The following is a 25,191-nucleotide window of genomic DNA, read 5'->3' on the forward strand; positions in this document are numbered from 1 at the left end:
TTGTGTCTAAGTAGGTTGTTGCAGAGGTGTGTACCTGTGAGTATGGGAGGGTGTTGAAGAGAAGGGGTTCGCAGGTAACTTCCAGAATCCCTCTTCGAGCACCTCCTCGCCCTTCTTCTCAGAGCCCACTCTATCTGGGCCCCTCCCCGACCCCTGCCTAAGGACTGGTAGGGCCAGGTCCCCTTCGGAGGCGGGTGGGGAGGGCGCTAGGACCCGGCGGGGCGGGGCGGGGCTCCGAGACCCATCTGCTGTACCTCCGCAGCCAGGAAAATACCGAGCGCCAGCGAGCGGAGCCCCCGGAGCCCCCAGCCTAGCCCGGGGAGAGGGAGGGAGGGAGCGGGGGCGCGCGGGGCGGGGGGGGGCGCGTGGGGCGGGGCCGGCGGCGGGACCCACTGCTCCTCCCCCCAGAGCCCCCGCGCGGCCCCGGTCGCCCGGGCAGCGCGGCGGCGGCGGCGGCGGCGGCGGCAGAGGCGCTCGCACCTCCGGCCCCGGCGGGCCCCGGCGGAGCAGCTGGCACAGGTGAGCGGGCCGGCCCCGCAAGCACCCCACCGCACCCCCACCACGGGCCCCGCGGCGGCGCCGCTGCCGAGTTAGTTGAGCCAGTCCGGCCAGCGCTGCGCGGACCCCGCCGGGCCGTCCGTCACCTCGGGTCGCGGCCTCCCCCGGGTCCCGACGGGCCCCCCCCCCCGCACCCGATACGCAGCCCCCACTCCGGCCCCCAAACCGGAGGTCTGGGTCGCGCCTAGCGAAGGGGTCGGGGGGCGTACTGCTCTGTACCGGCGGTGCGCGCTGGCCAGCCCCTGCCTGTCTCTCTCTACCCGCCAGGACCCCGGACAGCCGCACCCGCGCCCCCAGCGCACTGACTCTGGCTCCCAAACCGGTCTTTCAGGTCCCTGGAAGGTGGCGTCAGCATCTGCAGCCGCGTCGACGTTGTTGGAGCTTCCGCGGAGGACCCAGGAGAGCCGGACTAGGACCAGGGCCCTGGGCCTCCCCATGGAGAAGTCAGCTGCCTCAACTGAGCCCCAGGGGCCTCGGCCAGTCCTGGGTCGCGACAGCGTCCAGGTGCCCGACGACCAAGACTTCCGCAGCTTCCGGTCAGAGTGTGAGGCCGAGGCGGGCTGGAACTTGACCTACAGCAAGGCCGGCGTGTCTGTGTGGGTGCAGGCTGTGGAGATGGATCGTACCCTGCACAAGATCAAGGTAGGGTTGCCCTGCAGCAGGTGTAGTCTGCACTGCACCCTTACTTCCTCTGACCAGGGAGTCTCCTGGTCCTCCCGCAGGGTTACAGACACCCGGTTGCACACCTCAGACTCTCCTGTGAGAAACCAGGAGGAGGCACAGTTTGCTGGGCAAGCCCCCATCTCACAGGTGGGCCAACTGAGGCCTGGAGAGGGGGTGTGACTCTCTCTGGCTCACTCAGCCAGAACTCAGGCTTCTGCACACCCCTGCCTGATCCAGGGAGGTGGGCTGCTGTCAGGCCTACCTAGGAGAATGGTCTCCCTCAGGGAGCCCTCTGCCCATGGAAGCCTTCACCACGTCCTGACTTGAGTCATCTGAGGAGGGAGACTGAGCCCTTCTCTCCTGAATTCTTGGTTCTTTCAGCCTGAGCTGGGTCTCTTTCCCCACTCTCTGCACCCTTGGGTGCCAGGGACCTGATTCCTTCCTGTCTGATGCTCTGCTCTTTCCCCTTCCCTCCTGGCTGTTCCCTGAGTTTCTTCTGCAGGGACTCAGGATCCTGGCCGGCAGATCCTGAAAGCAGGACTTAAATGTCTCTGCCTTACACAGGGCCAGACTGGGGGTGGGCTGGGGGAGGAGAGGACCAGCAGATGCAAGGAAGATGTAGGCACATTCAGCCTCCTTCACAGCCATCAACCCCATTCCTCACAACCCCCTGATTTTCTTCTCTTTGCTTAGATAGGGCCGGCTTGGGGTTTGGGACCCCGTGAGCCCACCTACCCTGGGGAACTAGATGGGGAATAGGCTGGTGAAGGCTCTGATTAGAGGCCTCGGTAGCTTCCTCCAACATAGCACATCTGGCATTGCTGTGAGTGCCACTTTTCAAGGGGGCAGGTCTCCCTTCAGTGGGGTGCTGGCAGTAAACTGTACCCTTCCCTTTCTCTTGCCTCACCCTTCCTGCTGTCCTTCTCGAACATGTGGAGGAGTGTATTCCTGTGGTGGAGGGGGGCAGAGGTGGAAGCAGGACACTGAACTCAGAGGGCACTCCTGCCCTTCCCCTACTTCAGCCCCTCTTGCCTGGGACCTGCTCTTGGATTTGGATTTAGCTCTGGCATCAGGGCCTCATACCAGGGCCAGAGATGTCTGACCTTCCCACTCTGACCCTGTGCCTTTCTGCCTCACTTTGTCTTAGTCATTTAGACCTTTGTCCACCTGTCCCCGTGTGGTCTTCTGGCTCACCCATTCTGTCTTCCCTTCTTCCTTCTATAATTCTCTGTCTGCACCCTGGCTATCTGACTGTCTCTTTCTCTCTGGGTTTCCATGTGTGTCTCCCCTCCTGGGACTCTCTACCCAGGCCTGAGGACCCTGGACTGGGGCCTTCCCGGGGGCCTGAGCTGTGTCTGAGCCTGAGGAGCAGGGAAGGGAAGGGCAGCTAGTATGTTCCAGCTTAGTGCTCTCTGAAGACAGGGACAGGTCCTATCCTTCTTTGCGTACTCAACCTCCAACACAAACAGAGCAGGGGTGTTGGTTGAATGAAGGAAGAAGGAACAAAGAAACAAACTGAATAAAAGGTGAGCAAAGTTGTGAGAACAAGGTTGTTTTCCTGACTGTGACCTAGGAAAGGCTCAAAGGCTGGGCTGTGCAGTGGGGTGGGGAAGTGTAATTTCCCCACTGAGCTGGCTCTCCAGAGGGAAGAGAAGGGGAAAGTCTGAACTGAGACCAGTACTCCCACCCTCTGTGTCAACAGGGCGGAGCTGCCTCCTCCAACTGGCTTGGTTAATGAATAAACCCAGCCTAGTCCAGGACTGGAGTTGGCAGTTCTGGGGACCAGAGTGCCACAATGGACCCCTTGTGGCCAGATCAGATTTGTCAGGTGTTCTTCCTTGGGAGTGGAGGAGACTTGGAAAAACGGGTATTGTGGGCTTGTGGTCAGGGCATACACCTGACCTTCCTTCCCTCTCAGACTCAGCAGAGGTTAGAGGTGCCTTTACAACCCCAGTTTCATACTCACTCCTCACTGGGGTGCAAGTATGGACACCGAGGTCCAGAGAGGAACAGGGGCCAGCCCAGACTCACACAGCCAAGTCCCAGCAGAGCCAGACTTGGCACCCAGACCTTTAGCCTCCCTGCCTAGTTCTCTCTGCTGTGCTTCCCACAGTGGAGGGGGGACTAGGGCCAGGAGGTGAGCAGAGCTGGGGCCTAAGGAGGAGGCTGGGGCCTTGGTTACGGGCATCCCGAGATCTCTGATCCCCTCAGCACAGCCAGATGGAGCTGTGGGGGACAGGCAGAGGTCTCTGAGCTCCCCATCCCCAAGATTCCAGGAATCCATTTCTGGTAAGAGCCTCTGCTCTGAGCCAAGCGTTTCTCTCCATGGTCTAATTTACCCTCCGGCCAGTCCTGGGCAGTAGTAGGCTTGTCTCCATGCTACAAACAAAGAAACTGAGGCTGAGAGAGGTGATGTCACTTGCCTAAGGTCATATCAGCTGAGGCAGGAGTGGAACCCAGGCCAGCCTGGCTCCAGAACCCCTGCCTCTCTCAGCTTGGGCTCACATCTTTGTCAACATTCTGGCATTTGACCCCATCAATAACTCTTTGAAGGACGTGGTGTTCTCATCATCCCATTCTTGTTTGGTAAATGAGAAAGCTGAGGCCCAGAAAGGGGAGTGGCTTGTCAAGGTCACACAGCAGGTCTGAAGCCAGAGTCCCCTGGGTCACTCCGGGAGGCTGCGACTCAACCACAGGTATTTGTTGAGCTCCCCCCTCCCCACAGCCTGTTCTGGGCCTGCCCTCTGAGCTGGAAAAGCCAGCTGCCTCCTGTACATGCCCTGTGTGCGTGATCCCAGGTTGGGGGAGCGGGTCCACCTATCTGCCTACCTGATTGATTTCCTCCACCTCACTCCCTTTCCCCCAGGCTTATCTTCTCCCTGCCCCTGCGTCCAGAGGTTTCTGGAAGACACTGTGGCTCTGGCCCAGCATTTGGAGCCAGGACAAAGGGACAGGGCTGCTGGAGGCCACCTCTTCCCTTTCCCTCCCTCCTGGCCTCCAGCCTGGTCTGGTCCCAAGCCTGCACTGTTCTCCGGGCACTGGAGAGGAGGCAGATACCACCTCCTGAGAGGTCAGGCTTCGTCCCAAAGGCAGACGCTGAACATGGATCCTGGGTCCAAGGCAGAGGGAAGCTTGGAACCTGAATACAGGTCTCTCGATGCCCAGGCCAGGCTTCCCCACAGCTCCTGTAGCAGTAGAGAAAAGGGAAACCGGGGGGGTCTGTCATTTATTCAAGCAGGGCCAGCTGGGGAAGAGGCTGAGGTCTAGTCCTGGCTATGGTATTCTTTTGCTGTGTTTGTGACTATGGGCACATCCCTGCCCTCTCTGGGTTATGTCTCCATCTGTGCCATGGGGCTCTCCTGGCTCCAAGGGCCTCTAAACTCAACGCCTGGGCTGGGGCCCATGGAGAGGGATGAGGCACAGGGGACAGAAAGCAGGAGATGACACGGCCTGCCCAGCCCTGCCCTGGATGCGCATGTGCTCGGGCTCTCTGCTGCTGCTGTGTACCTAGCCACCTGAGAGGCAGAGGAGACCTGGCCCCTGTCCTCAGAGGTGTCCAGACCTTGGTGGAGAGAAGACTGACAATTCCAGGTGACCCCCTGCCCACTGCATGAGGCAGGTGTCCATAGGCAGACCACAGAGGCAGGAGTGGGCCCAGTGGGTAGGGGCCTTGAGGGGCTTGACGGTTGAAGCAGGGGTGCAAGGTCTCCTGGGGGAGTAGCTGAGCACCTGAGGTTCCTCTTGCCACAAGAAGCTGGGTGGTGGGGACCTATCTCCTCTGACTTCCTGTCCTACGACTCCTCCTCTTCCCTTTTGGAGAAAGCTTCAGTGACCCCTCCTTGACCTGTGTCACTGGCCACCTGCTTCCACATCACAGGCCCCCTGGGTTCCAAGCTCTTAAGCCAGTGCTCTGGCCTGTCCCATCTCAGCACCTCATTCTCTCCCCCTGTAAAATTTGGGATCGTCTCAGGGATCTCCAAGGACCCTTCTCACTCTTAACGGTCCATGGGACTCAAAAGGGTCATGGGGAAGGTAGGGACAGCCGCAGGGCCAGGTGTTTTCTTCATGTTGTCCCACTGAGTCTTCACAACTGTCCTGTGGTAGTTGTGAGTCTTATGAACTCCATTGAACAGATGTGAAAGCTGAGGTTTAGGGCAAGAATTCACTTGTGCAAACAGCTAGAAGGTAGCCGAGGCAGGATCAGAGCCCAGGTCCTTGAGACTCCAAGGCCGAGATCTCTTCACTCCCTTGGGCCTGCTTATTAGCACCATTGGGCCCTTCCGTCTCCTGGACCCTGTGGCTCAGAACCTACCCCTGTCTTCTGCCTTCGATCTCCCTGTACTGTGCCATTGTGGGAGGGCACCCTGGAGTGGTCCCAGCTGAGCAAGAGCCCAGTCCTTACTGTGTGACCTTGGGGGGTCACTGGGCACCTTTACGAGTCAGTCTTCTTATCTGTGGTGGCAGAGGCAGGAGTTAATTGAGTTTTAGGGGTTTGAATTCAGTGAGTTCAGGTTCAGGCTGGGCCTCTGCCACATCTGGGGCTGAGTTTCCCTCCTCTGCGGGAAGAACTTCCTTCTCTACAGGAAGTTGCTGGGCAGGTGGTTTGTAGAGGCTGTCCTGGCCTTAGGCCATGGTAAAGGCTTCTGCACTGCTGGACACAGAGTAAGGATGGAGAGCTAAGGCCATGACAGTCTGTGCCATCTGAGAGGTCCCTAGATGGGGCTCCTGAATCCACGCTGAGGCCCTGAGACCCCTATCTGGATGGCTCTAGCTCTGACTTGGTGTGAGGGCAGCTGGAGGAAGTAGTCCAGAGCTGTCCTCAGGGGACAGACAGGCCCCCAGAGAGCATGACCCCAGCGAGTCAGGGTCTGGACCTTCAGGTGCAGGAAATCAGAGAGAGGAAAGGTCAGAGGTGGCTGGAGGCTTCAGGGAAGTCTTTGTGGAGATGCCTGGGTTGGTCTGAGGCCATAGGGGAAGAGCACAGGGTCCAGAGTCCTGGCCATGTGGCCTTGGGCAGATTGTTGCCCCTGCCTAGGCTTTAGCTTCCTCATCTGTCACATGTGAATAGTAGTGCTGCCCTGCCTGTCTTTGGGCACTTCATTCAAGTTGAGGACAAAGAAGGAAATCAAACAAACCCTGCCCTCAAGGAACTCCCAGTTGGATGCTGGGACAGACACTTATCACAGGAGCTGCAGAGATCCAGAGCAGGCCTCTGAACCAGCCTTGGGGGCCAGAGAAAGCTTCACAGAGGAGGAATTCTCAGGTGATCTGTTTGGAATTGGGTAGAGAATGAGGAGTACAAGTTTGACAGCACTGGGAGCATTTCATACAGAGGAACAGCTGTGTAAAGACCCAGAGGCAGGAAACAGGACAGTGCGTTAGGAGAGCTGCAGGTGGTTCATTGTGGGGCTTGGAACTCAGGGGGCAGGAGGTGATTAGACAGCTAGACCAGGGCTCTAGGATTTGGGTCCTGGAGGTTCTAGGGTACCAAGGAGGGTTTTAGACAAGGTGGGTGGTAGGAGGAAGATGCTGCTGTATTTGTCTGGACAGACATGCCAAGGCCTGCACTAAAGCAGGGACTGTGGGGAATGCAGCAAGGGATTGCATCCAGAAAGATTTAGGAGGGATAAAGGAATGGGACATGGTGGTTACAGCATAACTCTTGTGCAGGCTGGGATGTAAGATAGTATGGACGTGCAGCCCCCTGGGGGCAAGGGACTGGTGGGGTGGGTGCCTTCAGTCAGTGTCCATCCACGCTGGGGCTAGAAGAGCCCTCAGCCCCCAGGCTGGCTCTGTTCCTCCATGACCAGGTCCCCAGGCTCTGGCTTTTAAACTTTAACGAGCCCCAGCTCAGTTTCCAGCCGAGAGTCTTTAAAGTTTCAAGAGATGAGAGAAAGGAGGCAGTCCTGGAGACAGATGGGTTTTCTTTCTTCCCCTGTGTCTCCATGCCTGGCTGGGCCACCTGGAGCCAGGGCTGTGGGTGCCATGACCCCGGAGACCTGGTGCTCTTTAGGGTTCTGGGACCTGAGCTGGGCCGCTCCAGTCTGTTCATGAGGGGCCAGCAGCCACCGAGATAGATGGGAATTAAAACTCTATTCCCACCCTGCCCCCTTACCTTTACCTCTGATCTGGGCAGGTGAGCATCCACCCTCCCCCCCGCAGCAACAGGTGAGAGGAAAGGTACTCAGACCATGCATTGGGCTCGAGGTGTCTCTGTCCCTCCCTGTGCCTCACTTCAGGCACGCTTGGTCAGGCCTTGATGCTCTGGGACCCCTGGAGCTGTAGCAACACAGGGAGTGGAAGAAAGTGTCAGGCCCAGAACTTAGTGATGGGTCCCACACCAAATACAGACTCCTCTCACCTGTCATTAAAGAGAGGCTGGGCAGGTGGCACTGGGCAGCTGGAGCTGTTCTCTGGGGTTTTAGCATAATAATTGCCTCCCTGCCTCTCAGCCTGGCTCCCTGAAGGCAGCTACTTGCTACCTCTGACCTCTCTGTAGAATTCTTATGTCTTGGGGCAGTTGAACAATGCCTGCAAGTTTACCTCCCTCCCCTTCCCCTCCGCCACCAATGGGAGGTACAGCTAAATACTGCCTTTGGTCTCCTCTGCATTGCCTGGACCATTTAATCTCATCCTTTGAGTTCCCTGTCACAACCTGCATCTAACCTTGGTTTCCTGAGAAATCCCGCTACCACCTCCTTGATGCCTCTTCCCTGTTTTTGGACCCTTCTGGATTGCCTGGGACCTTGTACTAGACCAGGGAAGTGATGAGTCTTAAGGCAGAGGCCTGACAGCCAGAGGGGATGGAGTTCCCTTGTGTGTCTCCAACATTCATTCATTCAACACATATTTGTTGTTCACATACTGTATACCAAGTATATCCAGGAATTTAGTGGCAAACCAGACACATCAGACCCTGTTGTCATGAGTTTACATCCTGAGGGGGAGACAAGCAAAATAGAAGCAAATAACTAAATAAGATACCAGATGGTTGTTGTGTGTTATGAGGGCAGGATGATGTGATGGGAGTTGTCTGGCCTTCTATATTTGGGCCTTCTGTGTGTGGAGCTGGATTGTATGTGCCTGTGTGTGTGATCTGGTCCTTAGTTGGGTAGATTGTGAGCCCCTCAGGGGCAGGGCACCTGACAAAGGTCATTAAATCTATATTGAATGCGTTTGTGTGTGTGTGTGTGTGTGTGTGTGTGTGTGTGTACACGTGCCTAAGGTTGGGTGTATGTGCCTCTGAATGTGAGACTCTGTGTGTGTTTCTGTGTCTGGCATTACTTTGTGTGTGTGAGTCACACCCCCTCACTGCAGCAGAGTTGTCTCTGATCCAATTATGTCTCCTCAGCTGTCTCCCAGTGGCTTCCGCCCCCCAGCTCAGCTCTGGCTCTGCCTCGGTTTTCCCCTCCCTGCTTCCCTGCAGCCTCCTGTCTTTGCCTCTGGGCATGTCTCTGGGTCTCAGAGTCTCCCCTTGGGGTGTGTTTTCTATCCCTGTCTCTAATGGTTACTGCCTCTGCCTTTATGTCTCTACTTGTTCTGTTTCCTCCTTTTTGTTAATCTGTCCTGGTTATTTATTCATTCAACAAACCTCTTCTCGTGTCTCCCACCCACTCTGCCAGCCACTGTGCTGGTGCTAGGGACCTAGAGATGGACCAGACCTGGGCCCTGCTCTTAAGGCCTAGTGGGGAGACTGATGGAGATGGTGACAGCCCTTCGTGAGGACTCAGGTCGAGGGAGACGTGGCTGACAACGTGGTGGGGGGCAGTGGCGTCTGGGTGGGACCTGTGGGGCCCATCAGGAGTCAGGTGGCAGGCTGAGAAGGTCTTGGTGGGTGCGGACTAAGGGTGAGGAAGGAGAGGAGGCAGAGCCAGAGTGGGGAGGACGTTTTGGTTAGGATTTGATCTTGAAGGCAGAGAGAGGCAGCAGAGGCTTTCAAGCTGGGCAGTACCATCATCACTGGGTTTTATTTTTTAATTTTTTTATTGTATTTTATTGTATTTTATTTGTGGGATCTTATTTCCTTGACCAGGGATCGAACCCGGGCCGGCAGGAGTGAAAGCTCAGAGTCCTAACCACTGGACCGCCAGGGAATTCCCAGCACTGGGTTTTAGAAAGCTCCCTGGCCCCAGGTGGCAGGTCAGCCTGGGAGCCAGGAGACCAGTGAGGAGGCTGTGGCTGCACTGGTCCAAGCAAGGATGGTGAGGCCTGCCTGGGTCTGGCGAAGAGGAGCTGTTGGGAAGGTCATGGCCAAGCAGAATCCCAGGTTCCAGGCACAGGCGGGGAGCAGAGGGGAGTGGGCATTGGGGTTGGATAATCCAACAGAAGTGGATATGGTGAGGGTGAGCCTATGGGCTGTCCAGGGGGCGACGCCCAGGAGGCTGTTGAAAATGCAGTCTGGAGCGTGCTAGAGAGCTTTGGGGGTATGGGGCCACTGGCAGCGCCTGAAGTCCTGGGAAGTGTTTATACAATTTGTGTTTGTCTGCTTGTCTGTGTGTCAGCCCTGGCCCCTGTCTTGTCTCATTGATCTCTCTGACCCCCTTTCTTTTCTTGCAGGCCCACCCACTCTCTGCTCTTTCTCAGGTCTCCCTCCTCTGTCTGGCTCCCCCACCTCCGCCAGGGCTGGAGCAGAGTGGTGGGAGCTCCAGACCAGGAGGTCAGCTTCCAAGAGATCAGAGCAGGATGTTCCTCAGCGGCAGAGGCCTGGGGGTGGGGAGGTGGGGGTGGGGGTGGGGGTCCAGGGAGGCTGCTGGAGACTAGGTAGGGGAGGGGAAGGGGATGGAGGCACAGTAGGGATGAGTCACTCAGCCCTGCGTGGAGAGCAGCAGAGGGGCCTAGCTTGGTCTGCCCGCACAGACTCTGGGAGCTGTGTCTAGGGGAAACATGGCAGTACCTCCACCTACCACCGGTCTCAGGAGGGCCGCACTTTAGGAGAGAAGATGGGTTGAGGTTATCTGTTGCCAGATCCCCTTCCCTTCAGAAGAGGTTGTCTAGTCATTTTACAGGTGAGAGCTCTGAGGCTGAAGGTGGGGGAAGGAGAGCCTGTGACGGGCCCACACCAAACTTGCTCTCTGTGTCCTTCCAGCTCCCCTTACTCCAGGCAGAGCTGCCCCAGCAGCCGCAGCCCCTAGCGTGGACCCTCCAGGGATAGTCCTCATCTGGCCAAATACTGGCGCACCTGGGATTCCAGAGCAGAGCCTGGTTCTTAGGGAACAGCTTCAGGGGTGGACTTTGGGTCGACACTGGGTTCCAGGATGGTTCTTCACTTCACTTTTCTCAGCCACCATTTACAAAAGGGCATAATCTTCCCTCCTCATGGGTAGTTGAGAGGATGGAATTAGGAGAATTTGCAAGGCCCTAGTGCAGAGCCTGTCACAGAGCTGGCACGCTCTTAATGTTTGCTGAATGGATGAATGAATGAACAGTCTGAGGTACCCAAGGGACAGCTCCATTTCCTCCCGCGTCCATCCTTGTTCACTTGGGTTACCTTGTGGAACTGCATGGAATCCAGCCGGTCCAGGCCATTTCCAGTCCCCTCCAGCACCTCTGCCAGGAGCCTCTTTCCCCTCCTTACATCTGGGTGCCATCTGTTATTCTATTCATCCTGTAGGACTCTGCTTAGGTGTGCCCGTCCCTGTACCTGCATCCCCCTGCTTCCTTCTGTCCCTGCCATGAGCCCCCAGGATTTTCATGCCTGTGTCCCAGCTGAGGGTGGAAGGACCCTGAGTCCCCTCTGGCTTTACTCTCGGCATGGCTACACCACACAGAGCATTTCCAGGCAATTCAGCATCAGCCTGGGCAGCCTCAGGCCCATCTCAGCAGAGTCCAGCCTCCCAGGTCCAGGGAACGAGGACCTCAGGATTCTGGACAACACACTTAACCTAGAAAAAAAAAAGTATGGTTTCTTTATCTTATATAAACTCTATTGTACCAACAGTAACGAGAACCCAAAAATGATAAATTAATCCCCCAGTGCCTCAATTCCTGAGTAAAACATCTCCCTGGTTCCTTCCAGCTCTCATTCAAGGGTGTAGGTAATTTATGTACAGTTGAGACCATGGCATAGATGCACGTTTGTGTCCTCTTTTGTTCATTTAACATTGCATCTGTGGAAATTTGTCATATTGCTATAGAATCATTAATTCAGGAACATTTCTGGCAACTGCTCCCTGCCAGACCTCTTCTGGGTTCTGAGGGGCCCCTGCTCCTGCCCTGAGGGAGACCACAGTCCTCAGTAGCTGGGCAGTGATCTTCAAGATGATGTATCATTCCTTTTTTTTTTTTTTTTTTTTGCGGTACGCGGGCCTCTCACTGTTGTGGCCTCTCCGGTTGTGGAGCACAGGCTCCGGATGCGCAGGCCCAGCAGCCATGGCTCACGGGCCCAGCTGCTCCGTGGCATGCAGGATCTTCCCAGACCAGGGCACGAACCCGTGTCCCCTGCATCGGCAGGCGGACTCAACCACTGCGCCACCAGGGAAGCCCAGTGCAACCAGTTTTTGCTGTCACTAACTGGGTAACAGTTTTACCATATGTTCACAAGCATGGTTATTTTATATACTTTTGCTATTTACTAAATGTAAACTGATACTTCAGTACAGATTGAATTTACTTTTCTTTATCAGAATTATTAAAGATCTTACAGAAAGTCCCAGAATCTCCCTTCACCTGTCTCTGCCCCTGCCCCTTACACTCCATTTTATGAGGATGATGGCAGAAGTAGTAATCAGCCTCGAGTGCCACAAAGAGTTTTACAAGCGTCCAGGGGGTTTTCACAACGACCCTTCCTTCTGACCTCCACAAAGCAGTGAGGGCCACCAGGCACGGCCCCAGCACTCTAAAAGTCAGAGAAGCTCACGCGGGCATGGCCTCTTTGCTGGCTCACCTGTCCCTCCTTCCATTCAGGCAGCATTTCTTTACTAGACCATGCCAAGCACTGGGGGTGCCAAGACGAGCAATGGGCCAGGATGAATCGATGCATCGCAGTGTGTGCTGATGAAGGGAGGCAGTGGGGTGGAGGAGGAGGCCCCAGGCCAACCTGCATGAGTTAGGGACATGGTAGGTGGCCTGGGCAGGACACAGCCAGGCTGAAGTTTGAGGGCAATATAGCAAAGAACCAGCAAGGGGAGGTCGTGGGAAAGCAGGACTTATTAGATCTCTCTCCTCCTACACACCCCCACCTCTGCTTCCCCTGATGCCCTGTGTCAGTGCCCTTGAGCTGCTCTTGAGATTTGGTGGGGACATGGGGGGAAGTTCTTAGGGGTCTCCATTCTGGGGGCCCCAGAAACCCAGAGGCAAGGGCAGGTGCTCTAGCAGCTTGGCTCGATGATGGCTGTGTGGGGCCTTTGGGAGGGGCAGTAGAGGGCCCTGAAGCCAGCAAGCAGGTGGTGCGCAGCCCTGGGAGGAGGACTTGGAGCAGACAGGGCAGAGGGGCCGCTGGAGCTGAGCCTCTCACGTGCCGTGTGCCCTGGGTCAGTGTCTGTATCTCTCAACACCTGGACTGACATGGTGAGGGCAGTGCCTGGTTGTGGGTTGTGAGGGTGGAGCCTGTGGACTTGTGCAGGGCCCTGGTATAAGAGGGCCACGCACTCCCTCCCTGTGCATCCACCCTGTGGCAGGATCTGGGGCACTTTTGTTGTTTTCAACTTTGTTCCTTGCCCCTTTGTATCCTGCCCTTTGGTGTCAGCAGGAAAGTGCTCCCCTCAGCAGGGCCTGAGAAGTCAGGGAAAATTGCTGGGGCCTAGGGCTGGAGAAGGGCAGCTGCTGCTGGGGGCTTTATGTACAAGTCTCATTTAATCCTCACAGCTCTGCTCTGAGGGGAGGATTATCCGTTTCACAGATGAAGATATTGGGATTCAGAACTGAAGTACTTTGCCCAAGCCAAGGCCACACAGGCAGGAAGCAGCAGGACAGAGGCCTATCTGACCAGACAGCCTGGAATTGCTGCGAGTGTGAGCTTGTGGGGCAACGCGATGGCCCAAGTCTTCTCAGAGGAGACTTCCAGGTACAGAGCTCCAGTGCTGAGCTTTGGAAAAGCACAGCCTTGCCTTTAAGCCCAGGGAGGGCTGAGGATAGAGTCGGGAATTTTGTTCAGAGGAAGGATCTCAGAGCTTCGCCTGCCTGGTCAGCAAGCCTTTCTGAATCCAGTGAGCTCTGTGTAATAACCATCAATTAGGGCTTCCCTGGTGGCGCAGTGGTTAAGAATTTGCCTGCCAATGCAGGGGACGCGGGTTCAAGCCCTCGTTCAGGAAGATCCCACATGCCGCGGAGCAACTAAGCCCGTGTGCCACAACTACTGAGCCTGCGCTCTAGAGCCTGTGAGCCACAACTACTGAGCCCACGTGCCACAACTGCTGAAGCCTGTGCGCCTAGAGCCCGTGCTCTGCCATGAGAGAGGCCACTGCAATGAGAATGCTGTGCACCACAACAAAGAGTAGCCCCCTCTCGCCACAACTAGAGAAAGCCCGTGCACAGCAACGAAGACCCAACGCAGCCAAAAAAAAATTTATTTTTTTAATTTAAAAATAAATTAAATAAATTAAAAAATAGTAGGGCTTCTCTGGTGGCTCAGTGGTTGAGAATCCGCCTGCCGATGCAGGGGACGCAGGTTCGTGCCCCGGTCCGGGAAGATCCCACATGCCGCGGAGCAGCTGGGCCTGCGAGCCATGGCCGCTGAGCCTGCGCGTCCGGAGCCTGTGCTCCGCAACGGGAGAGGCCACAACAGTGAGAGGCCCGTGTACCGCAAAAAAAAGGAAAAATATATATATAATAATAATAACCATCAATTAACTAAGGCAGTCTCCAGTTGCCAGCATGTTTGTTTCAGCTGGGCCAGTCCTGCCCCTTGATGAAGGGAGCAGAAATTCCTGACACTTTGGGGTCAGGCACACCCAGGCTCTGGTTCGCTCCACCACTGTTAGCTTTGTGGCCTTGGTTAATCATTTTACCTCTCTGGGCCTCACTTTCTGCATCTGTAAAATGGGGGTGATGATATCCATCAGGGTGTTGGGAGGGTAAGAGACAATATCTGCACAGGGTGCAGCTTGACGCCCTTGATGGCAGAGGTGGTTTGACCTAAATTTCAGCCCCTGTGGGGTCCATGGTCCAGGTGCTGCTGTCTCTTTTGTGGGATGATGAGTTAGTGATTTGGAGCACATGGTAATGGTTACTGAGGTGGTAGCTATTGTTTGGGGCTATGATTGATTTAACAGCTATTGCTCCACCCGGGTCAGGAGTACTTTCTCTGTTTTAAATAGTTCTTTTGGGAAAGGGTGATTTGCTTAATAGTTATTCCTTTAACAAAACTGCTAAAATGCAATGTGGTGAGAAGTCAGTACAGCCTGAGGCACGTTTCAGAGACCAGATGGACCCCTTACCCTTCTCTGGGCCTCAGTTTTCCCAGTGGTGACCTGAAGCGTAGTGGTGGAAAAGATCATCTCCTGGGTCCCTAGGACTTTGGGATAATCCATGTGCCCCATATATCCCACGGGCAAGGATATTGGAGACCTGCTGTGTGAGGTCTTGGCATTTGGGCCAGACTTGGATCCATCTGTCCGTGTCTCAGTTTGCTTGTTACTGCCCTGGCCATTGGCCCTCAAAGCCACACCACAGCCCCATGGACATGACCTGACTTCATTTCCTCTGTCTCAGGTCAGCCATCTCCCTGGGTCCTGGGAGATACTTCAGCCCCTTCCCCCACCACTTCCCTCTTCTTGTGGAGATTCCTCTTTCTCTAATGCTGAGCACTGGGAAGGCATCTCCCAAAGAAGCACGGGGCAAAGGGTGGGAGAGAGGAGGGTAGAGTGAGACACTGCTAGGGCACTGGACCCTGCTCTTTTCTTATTTATTTAAGCCTCCAGGCTTTTGCACCCACCAGTCTCTCTGCCTGAAATGCCCTCTCTCCCCTTTCAGCAATTCAATTTCTTTTAGGTTCAGTTGCCCTCTGATCCCACAGTTCCCATGCCCACCCCCTCAACCCAGCTCATTCTCTACTGGGATTTTATGTCCCCATCTCTCCCACTGCCCACTTGATGGGCCCTCTTTAGGGCAGGGCCCAAGTCTGGTTCACTTCCCAGTTCCCTGCTGCCCAGTTGCAGCCCTTGCACACAGCTGACTCCGGGCAGTAGTGAATGGATGGATGGAAGGGCAGGGCCAGGTGAGGCACGAGAGGCGCCTGGGGCCCAGAATGTAAAGAGGCACATGCAGACACGGCCTGGTCCTGGCCCTGTGGAAGGGTGTGTGGCTGCTCGTGGAAGCCTGCTTAAGTAATAACAGCTACTGTTTTGGGGGTATCTATGTGCCAGGCATATTGCATACATTATCTCATTTAATTTAATCACAACATACCCATGAGATAGGTACTTTTTTTTAATTTTAATTTATTTATTTAATTTATTTTTGGCTGCATTGGGTCTTCGTTGCTGCACGCAGGCTTTCTCTAGTTGTGGTGAGTGGGGGCCACTCTTTGTTGTGGTACGTGGGCTTCTTACTGCGGTGGCTTCTCTTGTTGTGGAGCACAGGCTGTAGGTGCGTGGGCTTCAGTAGTTGTAGCACACGGGCTTAGTAGTTGTGGTGCATGGGTTTAGTTGCTCCGCGGCATGTGGGATCTTCCTGGACCAGGGCTTGAACCCGTGTCCCCTGAATTGGCAGGTGGATTCTTAACCACTGCGCCACCAGGGAAGCCCCGAGATAGGTACTTTTATTATCCCCATTTTTCACATGAGGAAACAAAGACTCAGGTGAGTTAAATCTTGTGCCTAAGGGGAGGAACTGGAATTGGAACCTGGGATTGCCAGACTCAAAGCCTGCAGGAGTCACCCCTGATGGCCTTCCTTGCTTGTCCATTCCCTTCCGACCATGGCTCTATGGGGTTCTGGGCAATCCCAGTTCTCTACCTCATGGGGTTTGGAGAGAGTGGAGTGTAGGGGGTACACAGTCTAATTTCTCTAGTGTCACCTGCTCCCTCTGGGCCTCAGTTTTCTCAGCTGTAAAATGGCTGCACGTGGGACTTCCTGCTGTAAACCAGGCCTTAAGGGCTTTGCAGCCAAGCATGGCTTGCTCCTTGGCTGAGCAACCCCGGCACTGCCTCCCGTTCAGTTCTGGTTTCCAGGAGGAGCTCCCAAGCGTCCAGCCAAAGTAAGTGACTTGTGCAGGGCCCGATGGATTCTGGTCCCAGCCCCGCCCACCAGGTGCTCTCCAGTGACTCACCTCTACCCCTACTTGTCCCTCCAGAAGCCTCTTAGAATTACCTTGCCCATGTGGTGGCTGCAGCTGCACACAGGAACAATGCTGGATGTAATTTACCCGTCTTGGCTCATGCACGCAGCCTTCTGGGGGCTGTGGAAAGAGCCGGGCCCAAAGCCAGACTGGCCACCTGGACCGCCTTGGTTTCCTCACCTGCAGCGCTGCCTCCACAGCCTGAGTTCTCCCCTTCCCAGCAGGCCCCACAGCTGACCTTCCTCCCTAGGAGCCTGCCGTGAGCTTGGGAACCCTTTGAAGTTTCCTTCTTTATCTTAAAATGTTACGCAGAGTTTATGCTCAACTCAGTGCCTGGTCTGTCTCATGGCTCTGCGCGCTCCTCCCACTGCTTGCTGTCTCAGAGGGAGACCCCTGGTCCTGAAGCCACAGAAGTCCAGAGGGAGAAGAGGCAGTCTGGGCAGTGTAGGCCTTTCTCAGAGTGCACCCAGCCGTGGGTGCAGCTTGCCCTGGGGGCACCAAGGCTGGCCTGAGGGAAGAGGAATCCCCAGGCTGGAGTCTAACCTACAAAGCATAACTCTTTTGTCACTACTCCTTCATATACAGTCACTGTCTGGAACAACACGTTTGAGGACTTGCAAAGCCAAGCCAGCTTCCATACTTGGATTTAGAGAAGTTGTGGTTTCCTCAGAAGCCACACTTGAGTGCTCCTTCATGGTTAAGAGTATCGGAAGATCCGGTTTTGAAGTTCTGCTGCTTTCTTGCCATATGATTTGGACAGGTTGCTTCCTCTCCTGAGCCTCAGCTTTCTATTCTGCAGCACCGCTCACCGGAGGGTGAAGAGTGAGTGTGTGTGTTGAATGTCAGGTGCAACACCCAGACCTCAGTGTGGCTGCACAGTGGAAGTTTGTCTGTATGCTCCTGACCGTGCCAGCTCCGGCCTCTGCCGTCTTCTCCATCCCATCCTTCTCATCACTTCGTTCGATCACTCATTTATTCATTCACTCATGTTTCATTAGTCTGTCTCAGTCTGATACAGCTCCTGAGTCTTTCCTTGACTTTCATGACCCTGACACTTACAGGCCAGACATTTTGTAAAAGTCCCTCATTTGGGGTTTGTCTGATATTCCTTATGATTATATTTAGATCATGCATCTTTGGCAGAAATATCACATAAGTGGTACCTGTATTTTTTTTATTGCATCCTATCAGGAAACATTCAGTTGTAACTTGTCCTATCACTAATGATGTTCACTTTGATCACTTGATTAAGGTGGTATCTGCCAGGCAATGTGAAATTACTGATTTGATGGGAAGGAACTTTGAAACTATATAAATATCCTATTCCTCATTAAACATTAAATTTATTTATTCATACCTGTATATACTTTGCTTTCCTATTTTATTCAGTGGAATATAATCTGTTACTATCATTATTTATTTTAATACACGAGTTGGCCCAGCTTTAGCCCATGGTAGGGGACCAGCTGTCCTGTTTGCCTGGGACTGAGGGATTCCCCGGGATACGTATGGACTTCCAGTGCTAAACTGGCAAACCCTGATGAGTTGGTCATGGAACCAGCGGGAGCCCTTCACGCTGGCTCCTGTGTCTGCTGGGCAAGGTCCCTATCACTCTGTCAGTACATTGTCCTTACTTTCTGGCACAGTGAGATGTTCCGGGTACATCTTATACTTACTCCGATGTAGCCCTGGAATTATGCATTTCTCCAAGAAGACCTGGAGGCAGGACCTTTGAGTATTAGGCTGCAGCACACCACGGGCACTGGAGCAGATGGAACTCATTCAGCTTCCCTACAGGCCACACTCTTCTCTCTGCCAGGGCCACTTGCTAGATGCCTACCTTCCATGCTGAGCTTCTCCATGAAGACTGATTCCCCACATGCCTCACCCCACACAGCTGACCACCTCCTCTGTGCCCCACTGGGCAGTTTGGGTACCTCCCCGTTTCCAAGTTGGTCTCCTTTCTCAACTGGAAGCCTCTGAAGGACAGGCCTCAGATTCATCTCTGACTCTTCTATGCTCTGCACAGAGCTGAAGCTGGTTAAATGACTGGATCTAGTCATACCACCTGGTGGAGCAGAAAAGCAAACAGAGGATGACACACAATGAGTCTTTGCAGGCTGGAGCTATCCTTGAACTTTGGTTTTCTTAACTAAAATGGGGCTTATCCCTCAGAGTGCTGCTGTAGGAATAAAATGTGGTAAAATGTGTAGAAAGCCCTTAGCATAGTGCTTGTGGTGAGCGCACCTCTCAGTATCTCTGGGAAACATTTTTATTTAATTTTTTTTCATTATTGCAGAAGCAGTACTATATATATTAGAAAATTAGAAATACAGACAGCAAAAAGAAAATAAAGCTATTATATGCTCATCATTTATAGATTGCCACTCTTAACACCTTAGCGATTGTGCTTCCCAGGCCTTTTCTGTGCATATATTTTTCCCCCAAAATGAGATTATATCATGCACTCCATTTTGTAACTTGCTTTTCTTCAGGCAGCAACCTCCACCATTTTGTTTCAGTAAATTTTCAGCACATCTAATTAATACTCAGATCATATTCATATTTCTCCTGTTGTCCCAAATATGTCCTTATAGCTGTTGCGTCCAAGCCAGTATGTAATCCAGGACCACACTTTCTATCTGGTTATTTGTCCTATAAGTCTTAGTCTAGCCCAGTTCCTTCCTTATGACATTGACCTGTAGAAGAGACTGGACTAGTAGCCCTGCAGAATGTCTCACCATCTGGCTTTGTCTTGTATTCTTATGGTGACACTTAACTTGTTCCTCTGTCCATTGTATTTTCTGTTAAGTGAAGCATATCCAGGGCTTGATGAGTTCACTGGTGCCTAGAATACCCAATGGGTAGTGTCCTTCCTGTGTCCTCTCATCACCATTAGTGGTGCCAAGGCCTAACCCAAGATTAGGGGGAAGGTGATGTGACCCCTCCCTCATATGGTTGCATGTATTTACTTTTTAGTAGAAAGTAATGTGTGGTTCCCTTGGCACCGTCTGAACACCCAGTTCTGGGAAACCTTTTTAAACTACACAATAGAACTTGTCAATTTGCTGAGGGGAACATGATCCTGGGGTTTGGGCTTTCGGGTGAAAAAAAATCACAGAACAAGGATATGGACTGAGTTTCATCTTGCTGAGTGTAAATCTAGTAAAACCTGGTTCTGTTTTTATTTGCTTTCCAGACACGTGATCTAGGTTAAATCCCAGCTTTGCTACTTACCAGCTGGGTGACCGTGGGCAAGTTCCTTAACCTCTCTGAGCCTTAAGTTCCTCTTTGGATATCTTATCTGGTAGAGTTATTGTGGGGGTTAAATAAAAAAAAAAAGTGTCCTCGGCTCTTTTCTCCCCTAGATGGAAAGCTCTTTGAGAACAAGGCTAATAAATAGTAAGAAATCCAAAGATGTTTGTTGGGGGAATTCCCTGTGGTCCAGTGGTTAGGACTCCTGTGCTTCCACTGAAGGGGGCATGGGTTAGATCCCTGATCGGTGAACTAAGATCCCACATGCTGCACTGGCGTGGCCAAAAACAAAACAAAACAAAACCCAAAACAAAACAAAACCAAATAAAAAACAAAGGTGTTTGTCGGATGGCGGAAAAAAGAGAAAAAGGAGGGCAAATGGTGATAAGTACCAGGTGATAAGTACCATGGAGGAAAGACATCATCCATTTAGGCATTTGTTTGTTCATTCATGCTTTCATTTCATTTAACATGTACTCGTACCAGGCTCTGTACTGAATCGACTGAACCTCTGCCCATGAAGTTCAGGGACCTGGAGGGCACAGATAAGGAGATTCAGTGTATGGCAGTCCAGAAAGTGGGCTGGGTAATTCAGGAAGACTTCCTAGAGGAGGAGACTGGGATGAATGGGGAGGTTTGGTGGCGGCTGAGATGGGGGAGATAGTCTCTGGATGCAGGGGCTTTTTCCTGCCACAGGTGGCTTCTGGGAGGGCTGGACAGGGCTCATGGCAAGAGGTGAGCCCATGCTGGCTTCAGAGGTCACTGTTCCTCCTGTCCTCCTTCTCCTCCTCCCTCCTTGCCTGTCTGCCCTCCCATCCCCTAGCCAGGACTTTGAGCCCTGTGTGACCTTGACAACCCATGTGTCTGTCTGCAGTGCCGGATGGAGTGCCGTGATGTGCCAGCAGAGACGCTCTACGACGTCCTACATGACATTGAATACCGAAAGAAGTGGGACAGCAATGTCATTGAAACTTTTGACATTGCCCGCTTGACAGTCAACGCTGACGTGGGCTATTATTCTTGTGAGCAGACGCAAGCACGCTGATCCCAGCCCCCTCCACCTCCATCCAGGCCTCCCGCCCAGCCTCCTCCTTCCCCGTTCCCTCCTTGGGGTCATTCCCATGGCCAGGCTGCTCAGAGATCTGAGTGCAGAGATGTAGGGCTGCCCTCACTGAATCCCTATCCACTCCCAGACACTTGAGCACACATACATGTGCACTCACAAACACATGTACTCCCATGTTCAAGCATACACATTCCACACAAACACACATGCACAGTCATGTACAAAACCCACAGCCACATGCCACCTACTCACAGTCACACATTTCATGGACACGCTTACAGTAATACTATTGTTTTCTCATACACTCACATTCACATATGCAAACAGATCAGGCCAGCAAGGTAAGGGCTGTGTGAGGCTGTGAGGAGCAGGGATGGCTGGATGCAGGAGGGGAGAGGGTTCTGTGCTATGTCTTTGCTAGTTGCAGAAACTAGATCTGGTGGTGGTGGTAGGGTACATGTTTGGACCAGGGGGAGCTGCCAGTTAACCAGGCATCCCTATGTCTCTGGGCTTTGCCACGACCTTTCAGGCAGGCAGGCAGGCCAGCGGTCTGGCTGAACTGTCCCTTGCCCTCTACAGGGAGGTGTCCAAAGCCCCTGAAGAATCGTGATGTCATCACCCTCCGCTCCTGGCTTCCCATGGGCACTGATTACATCATTATGAACTACTCAGTCAAACATCCCGTGAGTCAACCTGCCTTCCCTGCTGGGTGGGCAGGGGAAGGTGCCAGCTAGGGCCGGGCCAGCAGGCCTAGCCCAGGGAGAGGACCCTGGCTGCTACCAGGACTTCTCTGTGACTTCAGGCCAGGCAGGAAGCCTTCTGTCCCTGTTTCCTTCCTATACAGTGAGAATAATGGCTCCTGTCTTCCTGCTGGGGCTTTCAAGCAGATGAGGAGAGGGTGGTGTGGGCCATTACTGAGGACAAGTGGGTGGGATGGACTGGCTGGGAAAGGGGGGGCAAGAGGGGAGAGGTACGGTCCTCTGACCCTCCCTGAGTCTGGGTCTCCATGGCAGGCAGGACAGGCAGGTGCAGCTGGCCTGGGCAAGGGTGTGTGTGTGTGTGTGTGTGTGTGTGTGCGTGCGCACGCGTGTGTGTGTGTGTGTGTGCACGTGTGTGTGTGTGTGTGTGTGTGTGCGCGCACGTGCTCATGCGCGCCCATGTGTTTGCTCATGAGCCCTGACCCCAGACTTGGGTCTTTCTACAGGGGTACAGGGGAAGCTTAAGAGGGGTAAGGATGACTCCTGACTCCTCCCTTTCTCCTCACCCCAATATCAGGCCTGGCCTGGAGTGGATGCCAGGGGATGTGAACCAACTCTGTGTGTGTGTATGTTAAGTGTACTTACAAAGACACCTTCTTTTCCCACACCTTGAGTCTCACCTCCCTGTGCCTTCCATCCCCAGAAATACCCACCTCGGAAAGACTTGGTCCGAGCTGTGTCCATCCAGACGGGCTACCTCATCCAGAGCACGGGGCCCAAGAGCTGCGTCATCACCTACATGGCTCAGGTGGACCCCAAAGGTGAGGGCTTGGCCCTGGAATCCCATCATGGGATCCTTCTGTATACCACAGGGGATGCTTGATCTACTGGGATCCAGAAGGGCCTCTGTTAGGAGGTGTTTTGTATTTGGGGGCATCTACACCCAAAACATTCTTTGAACCAAAGTTTGAGGTTTTACAATGGTTTGAAAAGCAAGGGCCAAGGTGGTAGCCACTGCTCCATGACGAAGCTTTTAGCACTCTTCATGGACTCCCGCTCCCCCACGCTCTGACTTGCTCCCTGCTCACTGGCTGCTCCCACTCTGCCTTGTTGGCTTCCATCCTGAAGGTCTGGGTTTCCTAGGCCCCAGTCCTTTTTCCCTTGGGAGGGCTTAGCTACTCCCCAGGCTTCTGTGGCCAGGTTGACCACATGTTTCTCTTTGCTGAGATCCAGATCCCTGTGGCCATTGGCCTCTTGGACATGTCCCTCAGGGTGTCTCTTAGGACCTGAGGCTCCCTGTGTCCAAAGATGAACTTACTGTCTCACTTCCTAACTTGCCCCTTCTCCTAAGTCTCTTCCCTCCAGTCACTCATGCCAAAAACCTGGTGGTTGTCTGGGGTCCCCTCTTCTCAGCTCCCAAATCTAGCCACTAATTATTGATTTTACCTCCTAAATAGCTCCTAAATCTGTCATTTCTTTTCGTACTCAGCGACCTTGTCTGTCCATACAGCTACCAGAGGAATTTTTCCAAAGGACTTATTTCCTTGTGACTCTCTTCTGCTTAAAGTCCTTTTGTGACTTTCCATTCCCTCAGAGTAAAGTCCAAGCCCCCTCCCCAGGTTTCCCAGTCCCTCCTCATAGCTTACACCTTCCTACCTATCTAAGCAGCCCTTTCCCTTGGCCTAGAAACACCTCTCTGCCCTTACTCATCCCTCCAGGGCTGCTTCATCACCTCTATCCCTGATACCCAGAGGACTTGCTGGCTCCCTGCCCTGTGGGCCCATCCCCCTCTAGCAGAGTACTTGGCATACTGTTGGGGCCCCCCAGACAGTGAGTTCCTCTCTCGGTCCCCAGGGCTGGTCCAGGGTGGGTATCACTGAGTGAATGTGGAGTGAGTGAAGGAATGGATGAATGACTAGAGGAGGGGTAAGCCTTGAGCATCTTTGCCTGGGTATGCCCCCAGCACCACCGAGGGCCCACTGGCCCAGGCCCAGAGCTCCCCGGCACCTCACTGAGTGAGTTTATTGTGTGTCAGAGGCAGAGCAGACACTTGGGAATCAGACAGGGTGGAGAGCTGGGTTGTGGATTCTAGGTCAGGACAGGCTGGAGTGCTTAGCCAAGAGGTCTATGTAGCAGCTAGGCTTCCTGGGCCAGGGGGCTTGGAAGGACAGGCAGAGCAGCGGATGAACACCAGGGCCATTCAAGGTAGCGGGACAGGTATGAGAAAAGGGAGGTCAGTGTGAGTAGAGGGGAGGCAGCAGGTGGGAGCTCGACTGGCCAGGATTTCAACCCAGGTGTTGCCTCTGGTCACCTAGGACCCTGTGGTTTTCTTTTGTGTAGCCCTTGGGCTCAGCAGAGGGCAGAGGCAGGGGGTGGTGGAGGTGGGGGGTTAACAGAGTTGAGCCTGAGGACCATGGTCTGAGGTAGAAAGAGGGGGTGAAGATGATGAAGTCTTATAGGACTTGCCTCACAGCACCCCCTCCCTAAGGAGAAGAGCGTGTCCTCCCTGGAAGCCCCAGGCTGTAGTGAGGGGGCTGGTATGTGTGTTTGTGGGGGGCTGGTTCCCTGAGGTTGCTGCTTCCCTTTTCTCCTCACTACCCGTTCCTGCCCTCATAGGCTCCTTACCCAAGTGGGTGGTGAATAAATCTTCTCAGTTCCTGGCTCCCAAGGTGAGTGGCCTTGAGACTTTGCGGGTGTGGAGGTTGGGGGAGAGGGTTCCAGGATGAGGGGGTGGGGTCAGGGGCGGAGCTAGGGCTGAGGGGCGGAGTTATGAAAACCGGATCAAGAGTCAGGATCCTGGGAGCTGCGGACTGAGCCGCTGGAGGGCGCGGGAGGGGATGTGCTGAAGACAGTTCGCTCCCACCTCACCCCTTACTCGGCGGTGCGGCGGCTCCGCAGGCTATGAAGAAGATGTACAAGGCGTGCGTCAAATACCCTGAGTGGAAGCAGAAGCATCAACCGCACTTCAAGCCGTGGCTACACCCAGAGCAGAGCCCGTTGCCGAGCCTGGCGCTGTCGGAGCTGTCTGTGCAGCACGCGGACTCGCTGGAGAACATCGACGAGAGTGCGGTGGCAGAGAGCCGGGAGGAGCGCATGGGCAGCGCGGGCGGCGAGGGCAGTGATGACGACACTTCGCTCACCTGAGCGCAGCACCACGGCAGGGACCAAGACAAGACGGGGCGGAGCCCAAGGGTGGCGGATGCTCCCGCGCTTTCTTCCCTCCCCCACTCCTTGCGCCTCCTGGGGACGCTGGGCTCCGGTCCAGGCTGGCGCTGCGGCGTGGCTGGACACAGCCCCAATAAACGGTCCCACAGACTCAGCCGGCTCATCACTGTGCCTGCTTCCCACTTGCTCAGGGCACAGGCGCCGCCCTCGGTCCCTCTGTTCTACAGTTCATTTTGTTAATTTTATTATTGATCACATGGACTTTGCTCCTTTAGATATCCCCTCATTTCCCGATATGCAGTTCGGAACACACCCTCTCCTGTCCCTGGTGTGTTCATTATCCTTGCATCCATTCATTAGTTCACTCTTCATCCATCCACCTGTCCTTATTGTGTGTTCATTCGGCCATTCACTGCAAGCTATTTGGCTGCCTTTTGCTGCTCTAAGAGAAGGAGCAGGTCTGGCCAGAGGCCCGGGGTCAGGGGTCAGAGAGTGGGCTTCTATTGTAAGACCTTCAGCCTAAGGCCGCCTGGGTCCAACCTATGGACTTGGGGTCTGACACTCTCCAGTTGT

At 54.2% G+C, this 25,191-nt stretch overlaps 1 protein-coding gene across 1 annotated transcript; it reads left to right on the plus strand.

Annotated features, from left to right (window-relative positions):
- Positions 1–993: 993 nt before the first annotated feature.
- STARD10 (StAR related lipid transfer domain containing 10) lies at positions 994–24,597 on the plus strand. Its single transcript, XM_065882702.1, has 6 exons — positions 994–1,200; positions 20,564–20,711; positions 21,335–21,438; positions 22,157–22,274; positions 24,070–24,122; positions 24,352–24,597. The coding sequence occupies exons 1-6, from the start codon at positions 994–996 to the stop codon at positions 24,595–24,597; spliced, it is 876 nt and encodes a 291-aa protein (XP_065738774.1).
- Positions 24,598–25,191: the final 594 nt, after the last annotated feature.

The sequence above is a fragment of the Phocoena phocoena genome, chromosome 8, assembly GCF_963924675.1.
Source record: "Phocoena phocoena chromosome 8, mPhoPho1.1, whole genome shotgun sequence".
NCBI classification, from domain to species: domain Eukaryota; kingdom Metazoa; phylum Chordata; class Mammalia; order Artiodactyla; family Phocoenidae; genus Phocoena; species Phocoena phocoena.